This window comes from Arthrobotrys flagrans, assembly GCF_004000055.1.
Source record: "Arthrobotrys flagrans strain CBS H-5679 chromosome Unknown unitig_15, whole genome shotgun sequence".
Lineage (NCBI taxonomy): Eukaryota > Fungi > Ascomycota > Orbiliomycetes > Orbiliales > Orbiliaceae > Arthrobotrys > Arthrobotrys flagrans.
Window position 1 is genome coordinate 4,738,393 of NW_027137545.1, and position 23,944 is coordinate 4,762,336.

At 46.2% G+C, this 23,944-nt stretch overlaps 6 protein-coding genes across 8 annotated transcripts; 3 read left to right on the plus strand and 3 right to left on the minus strand.

The window, feature by feature from the left end:
• Positions 1-956: 956 nt before the first annotated feature.
• On the plus strand, positions 957-2,069 carry DFL_001292 (uncharacterized protein; the record flags this gene model as incomplete). 3 transcript variants are annotated; one of them, XM_067629886.1, is made up of 2 exons in its annotated part: positions 957-1,076; positions 1,195-1,686. In XM_067629886.1, the coding sequence occupies 2 exons, from the start codon at positions 957-959 to the stop codon at positions 1,684-1,686; spliced, it is 612 nt and encodes a 203-aa protein (XP_067495862.1). The 3 variants fall into 3 exon arrangements, with proteins under 3 accessions (XP_067495862.1, XP_067495864.1, XP_067495863.1); XM_067629888.1 differs by having other exon boundaries at positions 957-1,310; positions 1,367-1,576; XM_067629887.1 differs by having other exon boundaries at positions 957-2,069.
• A 1,036-nt stretch (positions 2,070-3,105) lies between these two features.
• On the minus strand, positions 3,106-6,064 carry DFL_001293 (uncharacterized protein; the record flags this gene model as incomplete). Its single annotated transcript, XM_067629889.1, has 4 exons — positions 3,106-3,479; positions 3,546-3,914; positions 3,973-4,072; positions 4,136-6,064. The coding sequence occupies 4 exons, from the start codon at positions 6,062-6,064 to the stop codon at positions 3,106-3,108; spliced, it is 2,772 nt and encodes a 923-aa protein (XP_067495865.1).
• A 4,205-nt stretch (positions 6,065-10,269) lies between these two features.
• Positions 10,270-12,832, minus strand: DFL_001294 (uncharacterized protein; the record flags this gene model as incomplete). Its single annotated transcript, XM_067629890.1, has 9 exons — positions 10,270-10,461; positions 10,539-11,045; positions 11,099-11,204; positions 11,261-11,887; positions 11,976-12,092; positions 12,191-12,426; positions 12,497-12,566; positions 12,638-12,663; positions 12,803-12,832. The coding sequence occupies 9 exons, from the start codon at positions 12,830-12,832 to the stop codon at positions 10,270-10,272; spliced, it is 1,911 nt and encodes a 636-aa protein (XP_067495866.1).
• A 2,116-nt stretch (positions 12,833-14,948) lies between these two features.
• DFL_001295 (uncharacterized protein) lies at positions 14,949-17,472 on the plus strand (the record flags this gene model as incomplete). The annotated part of the gene is made up of 7 exons (XM_067629891.1): positions 14,949-15,290; positions 15,359-15,476; positions 15,533-16,066; positions 16,120-16,229; positions 16,299-16,530; positions 16,618-16,989; positions 17,087-17,472. The coding sequence occupies 7 exons, from the start codon at positions 14,949-14,951 to the stop codon at positions 17,470-17,472; spliced, it is 2,094 nt and encodes a 697-aa protein (XP_067495867.1).
• A 1,034-nt stretch (positions 17,473-18,506) lies between these two features.
• Positions 18,507-20,574, plus strand: DFL_001296 (uncharacterized protein; the record flags this gene model as incomplete). Its single annotated transcript, XM_067629892.1, has 2 exons — positions 18,507-18,569; positions 18,649-20,574. 2 exons carry the CDS (start codon positions 18,507-18,509, stop codon positions 20,572-20,574), a joined length of 1,989 nt encoding a protein of 662 aa, XP_067495868.1.
• A 370-nt stretch (positions 20,575-20,944) lies between these two features.
• On the minus strand, positions 20,945-22,218 carry DFL_001297 (uncharacterized protein; the record flags this gene model as incomplete). The annotated part of the gene is made up of 5 exons (XM_067629893.1): positions 20,945-21,162; positions 21,223-21,276; positions 21,338-21,464; positions 21,554-22,005; positions 22,137-22,218. The coding sequence occupies 5 exons, from the start codon at positions 22,216-22,218 to the stop codon at positions 20,945-20,947; spliced, it is 933 nt and encodes a 310-aa protein (XP_067495869.1).
• Between the last annotated feature and the right edge of the window lie 1,726 nt (positions 22,219-23,944).

Here is a 23,944-nt window from a genome sequence, read left to right on the forward strand (position 1 = left end):
GTATCTTTCCCGCGAGTTTCTGTTTCTGGATTCGATACCTCATTAAGCAACTTATTTATATCTTAGTTCATGGAGTTCATGGGACTTGTAACGCTGGAATTGCTAATCCCTGCGATGGATGACATGCGCGGATTACTTAAGTTGGTATGTAACATTGAAGTAACGTCTATACCTAGTGACTTTGCTACCTGCTTTTGGCAAGGACTCGACTCTGGATCATCTTGACTTCTCAACTGCTCAGGACACCCTATACCCATTGATTGTAACGTATCTAGTAGCATTGTGGTATCCGACATATATCCCAGAATATTTTTAGATAACCACAGTATCTCTAGTTCGATGCTAGGTTTTATTCTTTTGATCGTATTCAGCATTTAAAACTAAAATCCTGATAGCTACGATACATGTCATGCTCCAACCCCAGCGCTAGCTTCGCGGCACCTTTACGGATAACCAACTCTAATATCCAGAGAAGTGATGAACTTCCAAGCACCCTATGATACTCGAGGTTTCTCGACCCTATTTCTTGACTCTTGTTATTATCCTCACTATACTTAATCACCTCCGTCAGAACGCGGGATGTTCCAACAACCACAATCTTCGTCGCCACTCACAAGACTTTTACTTTGATCTAGCAGTGCAGCGCAAGAAGTCTACCCTTTTGTGATAAAATAAATTGGGGTCCCGGCGATAACACCTCACTCGGCGCCGATACCGAAAATCCAACATCCACAGTTTCCTCGGATGTAAACTCCCAGAGTGGGAACGGGGTATCATCATCTGGGCTTACATCCTTCCTAACATCAATATCTCCACAATCCTCTACAATATCTGAATCCGGGTCGATATCTTCTGGTTTCACAATATCATCCGGTACCGGCTCAACCACAGGATCATCCTCAACATCCACATCAGCATCTTTCGATCCTCAAAACACTCCATTCTACATGCGCTCAATGTCAGGAGATGTCGAACTATTCTTCCAATTCATCAATGGACAAGTAGTCCTAGCCCCCGCACCTTCCGACGGCTCAGGCCCACCATTACTCGCCATCAGTAACACCGGATACCTAAAGGTATCAAAAGGCTCAGAAGAAATAGCCTACCTACGCCCCAACTCCACTCTTCTAGACGAAAGCAGACTGAAAACCAGGCAAGACACACCGCTTTGTAACGTCGTTGTCGGATTAAAAGAAAATCTCCAAGGACCACAACCACAAGTACCCGACGTTCAACAGCCTCGACATCGACTTCATCCACTACTACCACCACCAGCAATCCTCCACTTCCAGATACAGACACAGACGCCGGTACAAAACACAACCACAAGTACCGACACAACAACCACCACGACGACTGACCTTAGACCCGGCCCTCGGAGCCGGCGACGCCTACAACCCCGTCTCCCTCGGCCTCGAAGACTTTTGCACCTCCCTCCCAGGCTACGAACTCCAGTCCACAATCACCACCACAACAACTACAACAACCAGCACCTTCTCAACCACATCAACCAGCATTTCAACCTCAACCTCAGAAACAACGACAACCCCCTACGTCCTCACCGCCCACCTCCTAGAAGAAAAAGGCACCCCCCCGAACTCACTACATACAACCTCCCAGTCCTTTCCAGCGCTTGCTCCCGCGTCATCCCCCAATCTCTACTCGGATCAACCTCAACATCCATAATCCGAGAAATGGGCATATCAATAACCAGCACAACAACAACCTCAGAAACGACCTGGACAAAAACCATAGCCGCCGCCGCTTCGGGCACGAGTACCCCCGTCGCAAGCGCCGCAAATACATTAATCGAAGGCTGGAACTGGACCGGTTATCTAGTCCTACAAGAAGGTGGTAGTTGGGTAAACTACGAGGTTAATGTTAATACCCAGTATGGGGTTTCATTGGTTGGGAATACTCCTAGGAGTCAGCTATCCATATGTAACAATTCGGGGGAAAGGTTGTATTATTTCGCAACTGCTGGGACTCCGCCGTCGACTTGTACTTCGATGGTCACGGCGTCGCCGGCGCCTTGGTTGTTGGTTAGTAATGCTAATGCTTCTGGGTAAATTATCTATTTAGTAGGCAATTGATGTTCGAAGATAGTCATCTATTTATTTGGCATTTATTATAGTTATAGCACGAGGAATTTTATGATCTCTTAGAATACCCCCATATCTGCAGAATTCCTCGACCATTAGGCATAAATATCCCTAGCTGCATCTGCAATTTTCTTTTAAATTTTCTTGTCGCGGCACATTTGGCGCATGCATGTTGGATCTTTCTCACAAAGTCATCAACTTATCACCAAGCGAACTCCAGCAATACCCTAACACTTATTCAACCGGCTCCAAAAACACGAAATCAAAGAAGTCCACGTAGAATCCATCTAGTATAAGTAAGAGTAAGAGTAAGTATAAACTAAGTAGGTAAGTATAGTATCCACTAGTTAATGGGTAGTAGTTAGGCAGATAAAAAGCAAGTATATATAAAACCACACAAAAAAAAAGGTCGTTTCATTCCGCCAGTTTCACGCAAAAAAAACGACGACGTCCAAAAAAAAAAAGTGATATAATCATCGAAGAGGCTTCAAGTAAAGGGACATAAAAAGAACACATGAGGAAAAAAGAAGAGGAAGAAGAAAGTAAGAGGTATGAATGACTCCGTGTGGCAACAATAAAGAAAACATAAAAAAGACTAATAGGGTGGTTGTTTGTGCCAAAAAAAAGGGTGTGTTTCTAGAGCATCGAATAAGAAGAGAAAAGGAAGAAGAAGACATGTAGTAATAGTGGTAACATAAAATATCTTTTGCCGCATAGTATGTAAGTGTAATAGTAAATATAAAAAAGTCCGGGGCGAATAAAAACCATGGTCACAAAAATACAAGCTGCAGAAAAGAACGACGACCTGACGACGAAAGAGAGAAGACCCTGAGAGAGAAAGTTCAAGATCCCCAAGAAGAAAGCAGCAGCACCGCAATGACAGCCCCCAAACCCTAAGTCTGGGACCATCGAAAGGGCCATAATCAGCTCCGAGATTTCTCCGGTTTTGGTTTCGGCTCCGGCCTCACTCCCTTCTTTAGATCCAAAAACAAAACGGTCGTTCCTATTTTCTGTTTTTCACACCCTCAGAAGTCCGGGTTATCGTGTCAGTCTCAGAACTAAATGAACGCTTGTCGGCAATGCTCATAGTTGTCTTGGGTATCCTGACAGGCTCTCTACTCGGAGGTGTTGAGACTGAGCGAGGCTCGTACTTCGCCATCTCCATCGCCATCCCCCTCGTCGATTCCCTTACAACATTTGTTGTCATACTTTTCCTCATACCTCTCGTCACAACGCCTGTCTCCTCCGGTCTCTCCGTTATCGAAGATAACAGAATTTTCTTTACCGCCTTCCGCATCCTCGGGCCCCTTTCCACCAACATCGCACAAACCGCCAACGTCGCCACCTCGTCCTCATCCCTCGCCGCACCCCCTTTACCTGCATTTTTAAAGCTATATCCGGGACTCTAACCCTTACTCTTAAACGCAAGCAGCGCTGACAAACTATGCAACGGACACCCCTTCTGCAAGAAATCATGCTGTAGCAATTCATCTGCCGTCGCACGACTCTTAACGTCAACGCACAGACAGAATGCTAAGAAGGACTTGAGCTCCTTGGAAAGCTTATCCGGTTTTTTCAATGCCGGTGTGCCGTTCGTAGCGATCAAGTACAACGCCTTCAGTGGTTCCTCGTTTAGATATGGGGGTTCGCTTTCAATCATTTCGATCGCCATGATACCCAGCGACCAGATGTCGACTTTGGGTCCGTATTCTTTTTGTTTTACGACCTCTGGTGCCATCCAGTACGGTGTGCCGACCATCGTTGCGCGCTTAGCCTTCTGATCTGTCAACTTAGCACAGAAACCGAAATCGGCTGTAATTTTTTGTTAGCATTTGCACCTTAAATCGTCTGGATAGCGGGCGGAACATACTAATTTTGACGTGGCCTTGGGCGTCAAGGAGGACGTTATCGGACTTGATATCACGATGGATGATCTTCTGAGAGTGCAGATGTTGTAACCCCTTGCATGTCTGTACCACCATCCGTTAGCAGAAAGCCCCGAAAACAGAACAATCTAATAAGAAAAAACCTACCTCGAAGCAGATGGTCGCAATGTGATCCTCCTCCAAAGGATTGTTATCAATAACGTCCGTCAAAGCACCTCCCTCCATGTACTCCATAATAACCCAAAGCTCACTTGTTCCCTTCAAAAACGCGTCCAAAAAGTTCACAATATTCGGATGCTGACTTTCCTTCATCACTAAGATTTCGTTGACGATCAGCTCCTTCCTAGGTTGATGTGCCAGATCCATCTGCTTGATAGCAACACGTTTGCCATTAGGTTGGTCGTGCGCGTATTGTCGAGCAGCGTCCGATACGGCGTTGGTATTGATCTTCGCAACGTAGACGGATCCAGAGGCACCTTGGCCGACCTTTTTGATCTTGGTGTAGGATTGGTTCGGGTCACCGGGCGATACGACGGAGCGCAGCTTATCCATAACCTGCTGCTCGCTCATCTGCGACATGCGTGCCTTGGGTTGCTCCTTCTTAGTCGAGATCGCGCCCAGGGTGGCAGCATCTGGTTCCTTCTTAGACTTGACATTGAGAGGAGTGATTCCATTGCCGGCTGGTTGGGCCGTACCCGGTGTTCTCTGGTGTTGTTGAGCTGAAGAAGCCGGTGCCCGCTGTTGGGTAGATGGCGATTGACCAGGGGCACGAGAACCATTTGTACCGTTTGGAGCAGGAGGAGCGGGTCGCTGAGCGGTAGGTTGCTGGCGTAAGTTGGCAGGGGGTCGAGCTGACGAACCTCCAGGTGCAGACGGCGCAACTCTCTTGGGCGTGTAGCCTGGAGAAGAACTGCCGCCGCCGCCTTGTAGTAGAAGTTCCTGCTGCTCGGCCTTCTTCCTAGCTTCACGCTCCCTTGCCATCTTTTCTGCACGCTGGCGCTCCTTCGCTTCACGTTCTTCGTCCTCACGCTGCTGGCGTTCCGCTTCCTCGATCTCCCGCTCCTGCTGTGCCATCTCCCGACGTTCGCGTTCACGCTCACGTTCTTGCCTCTCGCGTCTCTCCCTATCCTCTTTCTCCCTCCGTACCTTCTCCTCCATCTGTCTCTTATACTCCCTCTCTCGCTCTTCGTACCTCCTATTCTCTTCTTCCTCGCGCCGTTGCCGCTCATCTTGATAACTCTGGTTATTCCCGTATCCGTCAGTAGAAGGAGTAGATGACCCGGGCAAACTAGTACTACTATTATTTTGCTGAGCTCCATAATCCATCCCCAGCTCTTTCCCACTCACCCCACCTCCGGGCATCATGCCATAAACTTGATTAGCATCCTCTTTCTGTCTATCGGTATAAAATCCCAAAACCTCAATCACGGCCTCCGGATTCTTTTGATAATCCTCCTTTGTAATCGCCGAAGCATTCAATAACTTCTCCCACTCCGGCGGTAGACCTGTAAACCCGCCTGAAATGGGATCAAACCCGACGTGCACTTTGTGCGCAAAGTTTGTGGGATTTGAAACCCCGCCCATGGACGGACACCGCGAGTAGATATCATCGATCCATCCATATAGGTCTGTATCGTTCTTAACAGCGATAAACATGGTCTTCCGCGGCGCATCCGGGTTTGTAGATGATGTCTGGTTCGAGCTTGCGAAGCGTATCATTTCGAAACTGAACGGCTTGATCTCTACACGGTTCACCGAGGTAATATCTTTTAGTGGGATCGATAGCGCCGCGTTGGATCCCTTGATATCGTTCTTGTGGAAATCTAGTGCGGTTTCTCGGAGCACTAGGTACCGCTTTTGCCACATGGTTAGGAACCCGTCGTCTTTGACCGATGCCCAGCCTTCCCGCTGAATACCACCAACAGCAGCGGTAGGACTCCGCTGGATTGACATGGTGTTCATCTGGTGGTGAATCGGTGTGGCGGGAAAATTCGGCCGGGTCGACGGGGGTTTGGGCGCCGGTCCCGGGTTCATAAAGGAGTTTGGAGAATAGTAGTAATTCCCCGACGTCGCCATGGTGAAAGATGATGTCGAGGAAGAAGTTAAGGTCGTGATCGTGAAGCTCGCGTTGTTGAGAAAGGGGACTGCGAGTAAACCACGCACACCCCTACAAAGGCGGTATGTATGGAAAGCTGAACGGCAAGTAACAACGTAAGAGAGAAAAGAAAGGTAACAGCGAAACCTCGTAAAATATGTAAGAGAGCGCGGGAAAAGCCCCTCTAATCAGAGAGTATTCTAGTCCCGTTGAAACGGTGCCCCTGAATCCGTTTGCCTTAGACGCCGTTTAACTATAACTGGTTTTATCTTTTTAAGAAATCACAACTAACCAAGAGCGAAGCAGCTGTGACGGGGACTTCGTTAGTCGTGACATTTCCCAGAAAAAGGAGGTTCGATGGGAATTGTGAGTTGCAAACGCAATCACCCAGCTAAGAAGTAGCGGGGTAGCTGGGCTGGATGGTTTCCAATCTCGGGTAATCTGTAAAAAAACCAGAGAGCGAGCACCCAGAAAACCCTCAAAGAGGTCATCCGCCCAAAGGAACAATAGCGAGAAAGAGGAAAGGGCGTGGAAGCTTTTGAGGAAGGAGGCGGCCTTACTGTACGTATCAGGTATCTTGTCCAGCTTCCCTTCGTATAAAAAGAGACGAGACCCCTTGATCGATCGAAACCGTTTCGTTCCAAACAAACAGCCCCCGGGCGTTCTTATCCGTAAAAGCAAAGAGGGAGGGGTGCGACGAGATAGCTTTGAAGACTCAGAAAAAGGAACAATGCGATGTATGAACCTCCCAAGCCAAAACCTGTCCGTTAAAGAAGGTTCCCGCCCCTTTTGCAAGAGAAAGGATCCCAGCCAGGAAAAAAAAAAAAAAAAAAGGGAAGAAGTGTAAGAAACGTGGGAAATACGTGGACGTTCCGTATTTCTATTCTAGAATAGCAAAGAGCTGCAGCTAAAGCAAAACACCCCGTTTCGATCAGCGATTGCACTCTATCGAAAGGTAAAAAGGTAAAACGAAGGCAGAGATAAAAAAGAAGAGTTGATGGAATTAAAATTCCCCCAGTCCCCTTTTGGCCACAAGCGATTGCCGAAGGAAGTTCGAAGACAATGTAGAAGGTTTGCCAGATGCCCTTTCCTTTCTCCTTTTCTCCTCAAGCAAACCAGAACGTTGAAGAGAAGAGCTTAGGCCCTTTTACTTTTCTCTCCCAATCACAGCGAGGATTCGGGAATGCAAGCAAGCGGTAAGCAAGCTAACGGGGACGCGAACAAAGGTTTTTCTCTCTTTCGTTTGATTCTCGAAGCAATGAAATGCATAAATGCCCTCTGCTACGGAACCTTTCAGCCCTTTTATTTTTATTTTTTATTTTTTATTTGTTCTTTCTTTGCAGGAAAAAGTGAGAGTTGCTTTCGGGAAGATATCCGTGAGAAACGGGCAAGCTTTATCGAATAGTCTTGGTTGGTTGGTTGGCTGGTGAAAGGCAGGTTGATGCCCTGCTGTATTAAAGTAAGGGTAAAGTAAAGGTGATATGGACAGATAAGGGTACCTCAAGACAAGGTAGAGAAAGCAAAAGTAGAATGTCCGAAGGAGATGGGATGAAGCAGCCTTATCATGGGGTAGCTATGAAATAGAAATCGAGATGGAAGAATCGACGCATTGAATGCTATTGTCGATGCAACAAATGTTGGTATAAGGGAGGTACATTTACTTACATGTACACGAGCTGTTATGCTTTGCTTCAGCTTGAACCCGTCAAAGTACAGTGCTTAGCTTAGTACTACCGTTCCCTTCTCGTAAAGGTCCCCGTCAGCAGCTCCGAACAGCCATCTGAATCGCAGGTTCGTCGGTGGTAAGAGCTCCAGGGTTGTAGTGGGAGAACAGGAAGACGGAGAGAGGCTGAAGGTAAAGGAAGAAGAGCCTGGGAAGATGTTGGAAAAACCTCTTAGTATGTAAGTGAGTTAAGTAAAGAAGTAGCAGACAACCAGGCGGGCAGGCAAGAGGTACATGTACCAAGAGCAAGAGCAAGAGCAGGAAAGCGGTTAGCTCTAGCTGATGGAGGTTGGTTTGATCTGCTTTGGTTTGGTTAAACGCTGGGATGGAGCAGAGATGATGGTGTGCAGTTGCCCATGTGTTGGACTAGGTTCCAACCTCACTCGACTTCAACTGCAACTTCAACAAAACGTCAAACCAATCGAATACCTACTTATTCTTGCCTTGCGAAAAAGGGTTCTTATGACGGAATATGCACTTGAAAGAGTAGAAGGTTTCCCTGAATAAACAAAATTATACCACATCGTATCATATCAAGTTCCATGTTATGCCATGGGGCATGCTATAGCTGAAGCAATCAAACAAGCACCCTCGACAATCCGGATAGGATATGCAAATATCCTTATGCACCGCCTTGACCCTCCACCGTCGAAACAAACGTGGAGAACCCGAAAAAAAGAACCTGTTTGCTTGCTTTCCCAATATCTATCTGCTGTACATAACCCGTATGGAATAATTCAGGGGTGTGTACATACTTACATGTGTCTCTCTCCTACTGAGGATCCATACTGACATACATAATATTACATACATTACATGACATTACATTACCATTTTTCTCCACAGGTCTTGGAATCATCTCCAATCCCCGGCTGTATCATGAACCGTCGACGGCATCCGTTTTGCAATAATAAGAGAAGAACCTAGTCTCAAAAGCCCTTGGACTTGCTCTATACGGACGGAGTAGGCGTCGGTATAGGAGCAACGAGCTGGTTAGCCTCGAGCTATAGGCGTTACCACTGCGGGTACGTAGCTGACAAAGACACCTTGTGGTAGCAGTTCTAACAACGGTTCTGTCTTAGATACTAATCAAGATCAAGACACACACATCTTTCAAAATTAAAAAAAGATCTTGAACCTTTTCGTTCCCGTCTCGAACGTACATCTATACTAAATAGCTGGGTAAAGTAGGTAAGAGTATCTAACACATGGCAAGACCAGTCAAAATCCCAAAGTGGAGGTCCAGAGACACTTCGCTAGACCCACCGAACACCTGTTTCGTTCCTTTATCCCTAGTTTTCCCATTTCTTTTCCTTCTCCCCTTGTCGAAAAAGAAAACTGTCCGAGCGAATCTAACTCAAAAGCCCAAGCATTTTTTCTGTGCATTCCTTTGCTTATGTAGTCGAACCAAGAGCTTTGCCTCTTTCTGCTGTTTCTCCACATTGAAAGGGAAATGGAATGGGATTTCAGAGGTCGGTTACCCACATACTTGGCTAATTGGCCCTCAGAGTTATCTTTTCACAAACTATCGCCACGGAATAGGTCTATGGGTGGCTAGTAGGTATACACCTTTTTATGATTAAGATCTAGAGCTCTCCTCCCCATCTAGATATCTGATACAAAAGAACCATAAATTCCCGGAAACACCAAGCTTTCAAAATAGTTTCCCATCATATGCATCTTAAAAGGGTAGCATGCCTTTTTATGTATCTGTGTTTTACGCCCACGTTGCTTTCACTCTTTAGCTGCTGGAAAAAAACTGCAATAACGCAGCTATCAAGTTAACTATTAACATTAATTTCAATTTTTTCCCATTACACGGATTAAAAATAAAAACAAATAAAAACAAATAAATTACAAATAAAGAAAAAAAAAAAGTTCCTATTCTCCTCCCTACATGCATCACAAATAAGAAAACAAAGAAAACAATCTCACCTAGATAAGGAATGCCGAACCATATATCGCGGTTTCGGAAGGGGAAGAGGGGTAACAACCAGAAAAGCAAAGAAAAGAGAAAAAAAAAGCACCGTTTCGCAATGGAGGTGACGTTTTTGTTGCAGCAAGTACAAGTCGAAAGCAAAACACCGCTAAGAGAGCTCGAGGGGACAAGGGGGGAGGACCAGAGGAGAGAAATACCAAAAGCAATCGATGAAACGAAACAAACGTGGAATTGCAAGCAGTAACGAATAAAAATTAAACCCGAGTTCTCCACCACGATGCATGCAACGAAAGGGCAAAAAACAAAGGAGAAGAGGAAGCAAAAACGAAAGATGGCTATATGATTAGAAGAGTGTTATTCGTGCAGGTTTCTGAGCTCGGTTAGGAGGAGTAGTAAGGAAGGAAGGGGTGTATGAAAGGTATGATGAAAACGACGGAAATCAAAAGTAAAGCAAGCATTGGACTCCATGGATGCAGGAAGCAAACATCATGATATGAAAGGTAATTGGCAAGCACCGCCGTCACTTATTCGTAGCGAAAGCCGTTGGCGTTCATGTGGTCCATCAATCGTTCCATGTAAGTGATGTAGTCGTATCCCTCCAACTCCTGGTCTTCCTCTTGGAGAGGACCCTTGTGGATGGGCATCTCCTTGATCAATTGGTCGACCATGTGGTCAGGAATCAACGAGTGTCGTAGATCAACCTCGGTAACGTATTGCTATATAGATCAAAAGTTCATTAGTTTCAAGATTGAGGGGTAATGAGGGGCCCTTTGGATAAGATAAGATAACATACCTTTCCATCAGCAACTTCCTTGAAGCTCTGGAACACCTGCTCTGCACTTTGCTGATCCTCCGTAACACTGACCATGAATCGAATGAACTGCTCGAAGCTCACACTACGGGCTCCTGTGCTCACTTCCAAGAAAGTCTCGTGCATCGTGTCCTCATCATAGACTAACCCCAAACTAGCGAGAGCAGCCGAGAACTCGATTTCCTGCAAACTGTTGCTGCCGTCCCGATCGAAATGACGAAACACGCTCTCAAATTCTTCGAGCTGGATTGGTGTCAGGTTCGTCATGTTTCGGGCGACAATTTGGTTTTCGAGGAAGGCAAGCTTCTTGGAAGTGGAAGAGGTTGCGAGGCCGTATTCATATTCAAGTTCGTCGTAGGAGTATACAGTGTAGTCGTTTTCTTCAATGTGAGCTTGCTCGCACTGTCTGGTGATGGACTTCAGAATGTCAAGGTCGCCACGGATCTTACGCAAGTTGTCATTAAGATTACGGACGCGACGGAGTTGGTTCTACAACTTATTAGTATATATCTCTATATTCAGGGAATATAGAACAATCGTACCTGAGGGTCACCTTCCAGCTCACTGAGCTCCAATTGTGTGGTGTTCAGGACGAGGACGAATTCGTTAGCCTTATTAGCGAAAGATCGACGAAGGTTGTCCTTGATTCTGGAAGTCTGTTAGCGTGCTGGAAGTCGCATTCTGTGCATGGCTCTCGCACTTACATCCGTATTTGCTCATTGATCTGTACACTGCGCTGTTTCTCGCCCACGAGGAGAGTGTTCCACTCCTGGTCAAGGACAGCGAGCGTCAGATGTGGTGGCGGGTTGTAGTCCTTCAACTTGTAGGTTGCCAACTTGGTTTTGATATTGCCGAGCAATGAGACCAACTCGGCTTTCTCACTGACCCAGGCCCTCTTCGAGGACCTCTTGAAATTGTTCAGCTGGGCGAGAGCTTCCTTTGCATCGGCGTACGTTCCCTTAAACGTAGACGACTGCCAGGTGTTCTGCATGTTTCGAATTTCGGCAAGGATCTTCTCCATGCGCTGTTCGAAGGCGTGCTGCATATCCCAGGCGCCCTGCATGTGAGCGACGAACTTCTCAACGCGACGACCAGCATTTTCGATCTTGTCAAGGTGGCTGAATGCGTGGAACCAGTAGGCGATGTAAGTCATGATTGAACGTTCGTCGGGTCGGTTGATGTCGCAGATATCTTCGACGTCAATGAGAGCTGGGATACCGATTTCCTCTGTCGCGATCTTGAAGGCTAGGGCCATGTTGCCTTTATGGTCGTCCTTGTCGAGAGTATCATAATCGATGAGGTCGGGTCGGTGAATATCGAGTAAGGCACAGCTGTTGGTATTGTTGGTAGGTAGTTAGAAGAATGTTGTGAAGTGATGTCATATGAACTTCGAAGTTGGAAGGGAAGTCGCGAACGTACAAGGCCAAGCCATCATTCCAGCTGGTAGAGAAGTCGCGAATGTCGACTTCGTCGTAGCAAGCAGTCTTTCTCTGGCACCATAACAGCAAACCCTCCTTTGCAGTTAAACCTTCTTGACTAAACAGCAACATTTCATTGTCAGTAACCAACGCTTTCATCTTTTTTTCTTCTTCTCTCAGCTCAGCACAAGCATCGTCAAATGGATTCGCTCTTACCTAATATCGCTGATAGTAAACTTTGTAATCAAAGTCCAAAGCAAACCCAAGATAAGTTTGAGATTCCCATCAACAATATCTTCTGCACCGATATTGAATAATTGAATTCCTCTGAGCTTGATGTAGTCTAGTGCTTTGAGAACGTTTTCGGCCTTCTGGACTCGCATAATCGGCTTTAAGGCATATCGTCCGAGAGACTCGTTCGCAAGGATTTCAAGAAGATGGATAAGGAGGACCTATAAAAATTCCGTCAGGATAAGGAAAACTCCGAAGCCCGAAACCCAGCACGAGATCAAGGAGACGTACACCATCGCAAAGATCAGTTTTTAACGATTGAGCTGGCCTAAGCTCTCGTGTCACGAGCTTTGTGTTTAGCCTAGATGTGAAAGGCACGACAGATTAGAAGATTGCTTCGGATCAACTCCCGGGAAAGATTCCTAGAAATACCATTTCCTGAAGGTTTTCTCTTGGACCTGGTGATGATGTCACGAATGGTTAGTCGCCGTCAGGACGCGGAATCGTAAGAACAGCAGATAGGTCGTAGCGAAGCAGTTCGGAACGGACAAGCAAAGCAAAGCACGGACAGAACGCGGGGAGAGGGAGAGAACGTACGGTGATCCAACCGGAGTCAAGCAGCGACATATTGAAAGGATGGAAGAATTAAGAAGTCGGAATAAGGTCAGAATTAGATGACGGACGAAGTAAAGATGTCGATGCCGGGGGGAGAGGGAAAGATCGAGATAGGGTTGGGTAATGGGAAGTAGCGAATGTAGGAGGTGGAGAAGGAATGGAACAGTTGAGCCGGTTAGCAATCAACAATCAACAATCGGTCAAGTAACAGGGTTTGAATTCGCTGTTCGGCAGGCAAGGAAATATATTAAATTGTGACGACAAAGGTAAACAATTAATTAATTCTCCGGGCGGGCTAACTCTATAATATACTGCTTGCTACTAGCTGGAGGTTTCTGTGTATTCTACCAAGAAGGGAAAGAAAAAAAAGAAGAGTCTACAGCGATGCCTTGAATGCGGAAAGGGGGCGGCAGTGATATTACTTTGATGCTCTGCTATACTGACTTCAATACAGTGATGACCAGGGGCCATGAACTGAACCACCATCGAGCTTTATGAGAGAGAGAAAAGGGAAACAGAACATGCGAGAACAGCTTTCCGGGAGAACGAAGCTAAGCTCTGTCGAATGAACTAGGCTTCAAAGCGGTTAGATTGGTCTGTTCTTCAAATGAAATGGTGAATGAAATGGTAAATGGCTGGCAGGTGTCAAAGTTACCCCTGAACGAAGAAATTAATTCGAAACACTGGGACATGCCTGCAAACGGTTTCAATCGGATTGAAAACCTCGAAACTTCTATCGATTGATAGGTCTTCTTCTATAGAGGACACCAAGGATGCATGTGGCAGGGCTGAGCCTCGCCTCAGAGCTACAGGAGTGGCTTTGCCGTCGAAAGATTCCGTGGTGCTACGGGACTATCGATATCATATCAGTCGTAGAAGGTCGTATCGAACTGACAATTCCGGATATTCTCTGAACTCCGAACTATTTTATATCTTTTATGGCTGCAGTTAAGTGGAATTATGAGTACACGTAATTTGGTGATGGTAATTATAGTTAACGGGTGAAGCCGGGCAACACATCTCAGAGATATCCGTCTGCACCCGAACTTCTCTTAGGGTGCTGATGATATGGAACTCTAAAGAACTAACTGGTCGAGACAGAGCCTAGAATATCTAGTCACTTCCATGCTGAGTAATGTCTATATATCTAGCGAGCTCCGACTCGATCCAGTCGAGTTTCTCCGGAAATCTTCAATCCAATGGTTAACACGGTTTTTTTTGGATTTATATTCGTCGCCGTCCTGGCCGCCTATGCTAGCACGAGTCATGATTGATATTGATAATATCCCCTTCAAACCTCTTCTCCATCGCAGAGCCGCCCGTTTCAAACCCTTCAAATCTCTAGAAAGGTATAGACCATGCATGGAATCTCCAGGAACATCATCAATTGAAGCTTTTCTACCGGATTTCCGAACCTATTCTGGCTTAGTCCCACCGATTTTTAAATATCGCTTGTCAACCGCCTTCCTTCCGGCTCCTTATCGCGACCTCAAACTTCCTTATCGATGGATCCACGGCCAGCATACTGGAACACACATATATTCCCACGCGGTTTGTGGTGGAATGGTGGGGGAACAGGGTCTAAGCTTGTCTAGGGTATAGCTAGGCCTAACCAAACTCGGGGAGGAACATGGGCATACATAGACGAACTACCTACATGCCACATGCAATGCATACATACTAAGAAGTACTCGGCTTGAACTGTCGGTCGGCCGTGCTGGTACAGTACCGACTGACATCTTCAAAAAAAGCTAAAGCTTGTCTAACGGGAACGTTACGAAAATGATAACGAACGACACATTCTGTGTAGTGCATGCACCCGCGGCCGCGGAGCTGGACTTGCCTCCTTTCGCCTACTAGTCGATGCAAGCCGATTACTTGACGTTCGTCCGTAACTTTGTTAAGCCGTGTTCAGCTCAAATGACGGGGTTATGCGATGCTATCTTGCGACTCCTAGCGGGGTTATAAAGCGACCATATCCTGTCGTCTCTGTTCAACTTCTTGTTCACAGTATCTTCATCTGATCGAAAAATTGCCCGTAGAATTATAGCTATACGGACTTTTATAGAATCATAACACTCTTTTACATATCTTTTTATATTATTCACTTAGTGTAATCGCTTCAAACATGTCTCTCCTAGCCCAAATCAAACAAAAGGTCGGCGCTGAAGGCGTACCAAAGCTTTCTGGTCACCACCCGCTCGATCCTCTAACTTCTCAAGAAATTGGGAAAGCAGTATGGGTTGTTCGCGGGAGTAAAGGCCAATTGGGATATAATGCTATTACTCTTCACGAGCCAAAGAAGACTGAAATGACAGCATGGTTACTCAGTCCAGCCGATACTCCAAAACTCGCTCGACAGGCTGAAGTTGTCGCTATTGACAAAGAAGGTGGTCTTTGGGACGGCATTGTCGACATTGATGCTGGGAAGATCACGAAATGGGAGAAACTAGAGGGTGTTCAGCCGTTGGTAGGTATCATTCTGCCGATATATCATTATGCATTCAGGTGACTAGGTACTGATTATAGTTGGGATAGATAACAATGGAGGACCTCATTGAGACTGACAAGTTCGTCAGACACGACCCAAAGGTCATTGAACAATGCGGAATTCTCGGTATCCCCCCAAGTGACATGCACAAAGTCTATGCTGATCGTAAGTTTTCCATATTCCTTTACATAGTGTGATATATACTAACTGATATTATAAAGCATGGACAATCGGCTACGACGAACGCTTCGGAAACAAGCAGCGTCTTCAACAAGCCCTCATGTACTACCGTCCAAACCCCGATGACTGCCAATACGCTTTCCCGCTCGACTTCTGTCCAATTGTTAACACTGAGACTAAAGAAGTAATCCACATCGACATCCCCGATGTCCGTCGTCCTCTAAACAAGATTCCAAGCAACTACAACCCCAAGGACATCGAAGCGGACTGTGGATTCCGCAAAGATATCAAACCATTGCATGTGGTACAACCTCAGGGTGTATCATTTTCTCTCGAGGGAAGAGAAATTTCATGGCAGAACTTTAAGTTTCATATTGGGTTTAACTATAAAGAGGGTATTGTGCTGAATAATATCACATATAATGATAAGGGGAACCAGAGGCCAATATTTTGGAGGCTATCGTTGGTGGAGATGGTGGTGCCGTATGGAAACCCTGATTTGTGGCATTTCAGGAAACATGCTTTCGATTTGGGCGAATACGGCGGGGGCTATATGACTAACGAGCTGGCTTTGGGTACGTATCTGACCTAATTACGATATGGGATATCACGGCTAAGAATTTGGTAGGCTGTGACTGTCTGGGTGAAATCCACTATCTTGACGCCAACTTCGTAAGCAGAGCTGGTAACCCCGTCACAGTCAAGAACGCAATCTGTATTCACGAAGAAGACGCCGGTGTAAGTATTCCCCTTTTCCCTTTACAAAAGAGAAGAAAAGGTTTTCGGAAACTGACCGACGGCAAATAGATCCTATTCAAACACACGGACTTCAGAGATAACTCTGTCATCGTCACCAGAGGACGTAAATTAATCATCTCCCACATCTTCACCGCTGCAAACTACGAGTACTGCGTCTATTGGATCTTCCACCAAGATGGCACCATCCAACTCGAGATAAAACTCACTGGTATCCTGAATACCTACGCCATGTCACCCGATGAGGATACCAAAGGATGGGGTACTCAAGTCCACCCTGGCGGTACGTCATTCCTTTCTATCCAATATATGTATAGCCCCAGATTCCAAAGCGTATAACTAACATAACACCCCCCTTCATACGCCGCAGTTAATGCCCACAACCACGAACACCTCTTCTGCCTACGCATAGATCCCCAAATCGACGGTCCCAACAATACAGTCTTCCAAGTTGACGCCGCACTCGGCGACGGCGAAGTGGGCTCCGCCCAAAACCGTCACGGTAACGCCTTCTATGCCAACAAGACAAAGTACTCCACGGTAGCAGAAGGCGTAGCAGATTACAACGGCGATACATCTAGAACATGGGATATTGCGAATACTAATAAACTACATCCTGTCAGTGGGAAACCTGCTTCGTACAAACTTGTGAGTAGGGAGGTACCGAAGCTTTTGATTAAGCCGGGTGGATTGGTTCATAAACGGGCGGGGTTTGCAAGACACGCAGTTCATGTTACGAAGTGTATGTGCCTCTATAACTATCCCTTCTCATCTTCTCTCCGCCTCCCCCTCAACCCCTCTAACCGTAGAATACACCCGCCACTAACACATCACTACAGACCAAGACGACCAAATCTACCCCGCCGGCCGTCACGTCCCCCAATCCTCCGGCAACCCATCCCTCGGTCTCCCAGAATGGATAGAATCCACAGCTACAGAAAGCATAGACAACGAAGACATAGTCCTCTGGCACACATTTGGTCTCGTTCACTTCCCAGCACCAGAAGATTTCCCTATTATGCCAGCTGAACCGATGAGTTTGTTACTTCGACCCCGTCATTTCTTTCTTAGGAATCCGGTGTTGGATGTGCCGCCCAGTTCTTCGATTGTTCCGAGTGCTGTTGGGAGTGCGGGTGGTGATGGAGTGGTGAGAGCGGCGGATGGGATGAGTAAGTTGGCGTTTGGGGCGGAGGGTGTGAATGGGGGTGGGTGTTGCAAGGCTTAGTTTTTTGATCTGGGGATGGTATACACGGTTTTTGTTGTTGGAAAGGGGGTTAGGGTAGTACATGATTATATGGGTTCAAGTTTGTGGGATTCTTTTCTGAGAGTGAACATGTTAATGTTGTAAGTTGTACCAATGCAATGCAAATGGGACAAATAGGAACCGGAAACATGAATGTTGGGATATGCCTGTCAGAGCTTCGGATGGATCGAGAATCGCGTTAACGTTTGTTATATAGCATGGTGTATTTTATTCCTGTCCTTTATCAGAACACATAACAGTTTATAACTAGGGCCCTGAAATCTCATCGATAGCTATTTAATTTAATCGGGATCCAACAGGCCGATACAATCAATCCATAATGCACTACACAGTTCTGGTCGTTCTCGATCCTCGTTCCTTAGGCTATAGGGGAGAAATACAACATCTCTAACACAACAGTTATCCCACAAAGGTTCTTGAAACCGTTCAGAAACGTGCCTGGACAGTGCCGTCGTAACATGATAGGAACATAGTAAAGGGCAACATCATAACCAGCACGATTTACTAAGAACCCCCCCCCCCAAAAAAAAAAAAAAAAGCAGCCTGGACTAAGAATGAATTATGATAACTAGTTGTTTAATCCTGTCGCTAGTATCACAGAGCGCGGTCCTTGACTCCATTTTCATAGCTTAGCCATCCCATCCATTTATTTGCGACCGCATATGAACTTGTCACAGAAAAGTAAGGGTTTGTGGCGAAAATATCTTCTGCTTTTCTGGAAGGGATTAATCGATTTGGAAGTACTGAAGACGGTGGGTGGAATATATACTAGCGGCCCTGGCAGGGGAAAGAACTTGCCTTTCTTCCTTTTTGTCTCTTTTGTCTCTTCCCTTTTCCTTAACCGCTTTTCTTCCATCTAGCTTTTTCTGCAGGAGGAATACTGTTTGCTATACTCTGCAGTTACTTTTACGGTGTGTACTCTCTTTTTTCTTTTTTGTAAGACTCGAATATCGGTGATAAAGTCGAAGCTTCTGAGGCCTGTGCATGGTGGAAGTATGAAGTCTTCTTCTCTAGGCCTTGTAGTGCTGTGGGCATTAGCAGGGGGTACTCTTGCCTTGGTATGCATCCTATCTGAACCTAATCGTATATCTAACAAGATGGAATAAATAACTAATCACAACCTCACCATGACTACAGAACGAAGTAGATCTCAATGGCGTAGGAAGGAAAAATCTTGCCGCCCGCGATACCGATGCCGTACCAGGCCTGGATCTAGACTCGAGCTCCGTGGATTTGGATGAAGAGCTCGAAGACGACTGGGACGAAAACCTAGCCATCCGCAGTTTAGCCCCCGAAATCTTCGAAGGTCAAGAAGCGCAGGTCGATGTCAACAAACTCAGCCGGCGCAGTCCCACCCCTGGACTCCTCCCTGCGATATCCTTCAACGTCCACCCTGGTGTCACCGGAGACGGCCCGCAAGAACAACGTAAAAACCCTGCTCGTGAACACTGGGAATTCCTCTGTAACTGGCGTTCCCCACGAGAAAATTTTAACATCCGATTTATCTACGATTTACTAACCGATTACCTTGAGTCTTACTCAAACCTGCCGGATTGGTGTTCCGGTCCTAATAACTTTTGTACTAAAGTCTGGTGCCAACATTCATACTTTGTCGAAGTATGCAACTATGGCACAGCGCCATGGCAAGTCCTTTGCACTAATGTTATATCCCTGGCACGAGATATCGTAATAGCCAAGGCGAACTTGGATCCGAATATCTGGGAATGGGGGTTCCCCGAGAGACCGCGCTCTAAGCAACAGGAAACTAACGATCGGAAGAAAATCTGTATCAATCACAGTTCCGTCTACCAGCCTGAAGCGTTGGGCATCGCGTTCTTTAATACAATGCCCCGCTTCTTCGTCCGTCTATCATACGGCTACCCAGAGTCACGGGTTCCTTGTGAACATGCAGGCGTCCAAGGTGATATCAGGAGGGCATCTGCCTCTCAAGAGCAGTACATGAGAGCATGGTATGGCAGGATTCAAATCGCTGATATCGACGGAGATGACAAGAAGGGTAGTGGAGGTGCTAAGCCTTCAGTTCAAGGTGAGAAAGAGGATAAGGACGACAAGACAAAGGGACGAATCTTCCCACCTAAAGGTTCTGTGAATGATACCGATAACTTCGGCCTTCCTTACTATAAAGACCCAGGAGGAACATACCCTGACGTCCCAGAAGTAAACGGTCAAGCCAACGGTTACTTCGGCCCCCCAATGACCAATTACGACCCTAGGGACTTTATCATCCCGGGCCTCGAAGGATTAACTAAAAAGAGCAAGCCGGCACCGCCGAAGAACGTTAACGGCACAGGAAAAGTAGGCGGAGGCATGAAACCTTCCGGATCCAACGAGCTAAACATGGGCGATAATAAGAAAGGACAAAAGGGCGGTCAAGACGGCGGGCCAAAACCAATTCCAGAGAACCCTATACTATCCATGTGGCACGCACGCAAGAAACCCTCGGCCCCTCCCTGGCCTAAAGGTCCGGCCTCGCCTACCATTCACTGGACATACGATACGACCAGGATCGCTCATGCTTCTAAGGGTCTTGAGAATCATCCGACTGGAGCGCCCGCAAAGGCTACACCTAGTGGTGCGGATACACCCGAGAAAACGGATGACGCTGCTGCTGCGACTGAGAGCCAAACCAAACCTACTGCTGTCCGGGTTACTATTCCACCAAAATCTGAGGTCAAGGGTGGTGCACCCGTCACTACGTCGGCTGCTAAACCTTCCCAAAGCGGCGAGGCTACCAGTGCGAAGGTTGAATCTACATCTGCTAGGGATGAACCTACCGCTGCAAAGACTGAGCCAACTGCAGTGAAAGAAGAACCTGCCTCTTCGAAGTCTGGAACCACACCTCCAAAAGCTGAGCCTACTTCAGGGAAAGATGAGGCCAAACCTACCTCCACAAGAGAGGAAACCAAACCTACTTCTGCAAAAGAAGAGCCTAAGCCTACTTCTTCAACAGATGAAACCAAACCTACCTCCGCAAAGGATGAAGCAAAATCCACTGCTGCACCTACACCAAGTGATAGTATGCCGACCATATTACTGCGGTAGGCTAGAATGGAGCTTGATTGTGGTTTTATCCCGACAGAGTAGGTTTCTCTCGTGCTGCTTTTCATTGTTTAATTCTGTGTGTACATGTAGTGTTCTAGTTTTTGCTTTCTTTTATACTTTGTTCATAAACATGGCTGCGATATGTAATTTGTGTAATGGGTATTTTGTAAGAGCTGAAAGAAGTATATTTGTAGTCAATATGGGTCGGAATCGTGGTTCAGATATCTCTCGTCAACTCGCTATCCTGTTTCCTTAACCTCTTTTCGCTCTCTTTTTTCTTGTTCATAAAAATTGGGTCTTGAATAATACATGCAAATCCCAAGTGACATGTCGTAAACGGATAATTATATTTTACGCAATGCCCTTTCATCTAGGAAAAGTCCTCCCCAACAAGCTCTTCACTTAATTTCCACAACCTCTCCCAATTCTCCTTCCCAGTAGCCCATGCCGCCTCATCACCCGTAATAGGCTTGATCTGACAATCTGTCAAAAACCCACCGTTTTGTGGTTCAACCGCTGGATCAAATGCAGCTACTACGTGTGTTGCTGTGCCTTGGGCGAATGATCTCCACTGAAGGTTTACATTGACTATTTCAAGTTCATGTTAGTCTGTGCTAAGTGACTGGGGGGAGGGAAGGAGGAGATTACATCTAGTTGCGAAGTCGTCCATGTCCATTTTCTTTGCCATGGCGGTGTTGATTACTAGTGTTAATAAATGTATTAGTAGTGAATACGATTGAGATATCATCGTGGAGGAACTTACACCCCGGATGCAGTGAATACGAATAAACTCCTCGACTTCCAAACTTCTCTGCCAAGGCCGTTGAAAATAGTACATTCGAAGTTTTAGACTGCGAGTACGCTTCCCACCCCTCTCCGAACGGCGTATTCTATTAACTCCCCAGTCAACATCAATACTAAACTTCACACTCACACACTCACGACGAACCTAGGTAAAGAAATGCATGTTCTAACTCACCAAAAAATTGGGATCTTCCCAAACAACTCCTCCCCTCCTAAAACTATTACTAGTAACATTAACCACCCTCCCCCCACTCTTCATAACCCCCTTCAACAACAAATTTGTAAACAAAAAGTGTCCAAGGTGGTTTGTCGCAAAGCTCATTTCAATCCCATCTTCACTCCTACTAAGCGTATGAGCATGCACCGCAGCATTGTTAACTAGTACATCTATTTTGTCTACTGAATCATTAATCTCTGCAGCGGCGGAGCGGACAGATGATTGGGAGCTTAGATCGATAACCAGGGGTTTGATGTTTAAAGATGGGAAGAGGTTTGAGAGGTAGGTTTGGGAGGCGGAGATTTTGGAAGGGTTACGGGCGGCGAGGATTAGAAGGGAGGGGGAGTGGGAGGCTATTGCGCGGCAGAAGTCGAGGCCGAGGCCGTCGGGGGAGATGCCGGTTACGAGGACTAAGAAGGGAAGTTTAGTATTAAAAATTTATCAACTTGATGAGGAACTACACTATAAACATGTGCAGATTAAGAACGGAGAAGGGATTTCGAAACGAGACGAAGTATTGGGAAAGGGAAAAAGGCCATACTTGTTTTGCCCTGGATGTGGGAGCTTAGTGTTGCTGCGATTTCGTCGCTAGTGGTTGTGTGGTTCCACGATGTGTTGGACATTGTTGTACTTTTTGAGTGGTGAAAAGCTGGGATGGCCTTTAGGCTTGGGAACGCTGGATTTGTATGATGATTGGCAAGAATATGGGATTATATCTGAAGGAAAGGAGACCAAAGTAAAGGTAGAACCTTAGATTAGATGTCGAACGGTGCAGTTTTCGTTACTATTATATCTTCACCTTTTTGTCTGCTCATGTATGGTTGCATGCTGGAAAAGTTCCAAGAGCTCAAGCGGCTAGAAGGGTCTACTCGGAGCTAATTCGGACTTAACGACTGCACTTCGATAAGCACTGATGGTCACGATAATTTTCCGAGATAGCAAAGATCTACGAATACTACAATCACTATGTACACATTGTATTCATGGCTCTCACGATTTGTAACCCGTTCAGAATAATTGCTGTTCGTGTTGTTCGAGGGTCGGATTTAATCGGAGTTATCATAGTGTGATTTTGGGCGGAAAACACTATCTTAAGAATGATCATGAATTTTCTAAGGTTGGAACGACGTCACCTAAACTCATGTGCTCGACTTTTTTATTGTAGAGGATAGATGTTGCGTTCTTGCAAGTAGTAGTTCTGAGACTCTCGCGATGCTATCATGTTCGTAGATAAGGGCAGCAGAAATCTTTGTTCGTAAGTCATGGTGTATATATACTGCATTTATTCTCAACCTGTCATCACAAAAAACAAGCATCGTGGCGCAGTGGAAGCGCGCCGGGCTCATAACCCGGAGGCCAACAGATCGAAACTGTTCGATGCTATCTTTCTCTTCTCTTTTTTTGCAAAATTTTTGTTCTACTTTGGGAATACGACGTGACGTTCTAAGTTTTTTACTAGGATTTCTAAATTATTGCCTTCAAGTGCGTGCGGATGCGACAAAATTTTTTTACCTCCTTAACGGACTAGTCTCAAACAAGATGAACAAGGAATGCCAACTACGGCGTCATTTAGAGGCTGTAAGGCTAGCTTCGAGATCCTGGAGACGAGGAGGATTAGATGGAAGACTTGTAAATGCAGTGATATGATTCCTTGAGGGATAAATGCCTTCCGTCTGAACTTCTTCGTACCTTTAATTTGAGACAGATCTGTGCTATGACGTTCCGCTGTCGGCGTGTTGCCTCGATCCTTAAAAATGTGTTGTTGTGTCGTTACACACAGCCAGGGTTCAAGACAACACCATGCCTAATTGGGGTGTGTACGAAATACCACACATCTTGTTCGCAGTTGAGCCTGAGGATTTGACCTAATTCGTCGTAGTGCTTCCATATTAACTTGCATCTATAATCGCATTGTTCGGAATCTTGAGAAAGTGGAGTTCAAACTCGCATCGGGATCTGGAAGGCCCGATATTTTAAGCCAATGCGATTAGCAATATGGCTCCGAGGCGAGTCGGGAATATGTCCCAAGACATGTCTTGATTTTATAAGGCTGCTACATAGCTGGCTGTTAGATAGCTGGCTGTTACAATGCGGCTGTTCGGATTGGTAGAATGAAATAGCGGCTATTGATTAGAAATGGAGGTTGCAGGGAACAATGTCAGCCCTCCCTCGGTTCCAAATGGAACCTCATCACTTAGATTAAGAGGGCTGGGGGGCGGTGTCTTGACAGGGTACTGACTTGGTCCGTGGAGCTGGTTCTAAACTTTGGCCTGCAGCGGGCAGGTTTATGGAATGACTCTACTAATTTCGAGAAACTTTTCTAAGGACATCGTTATTGCGAGGCTGAAC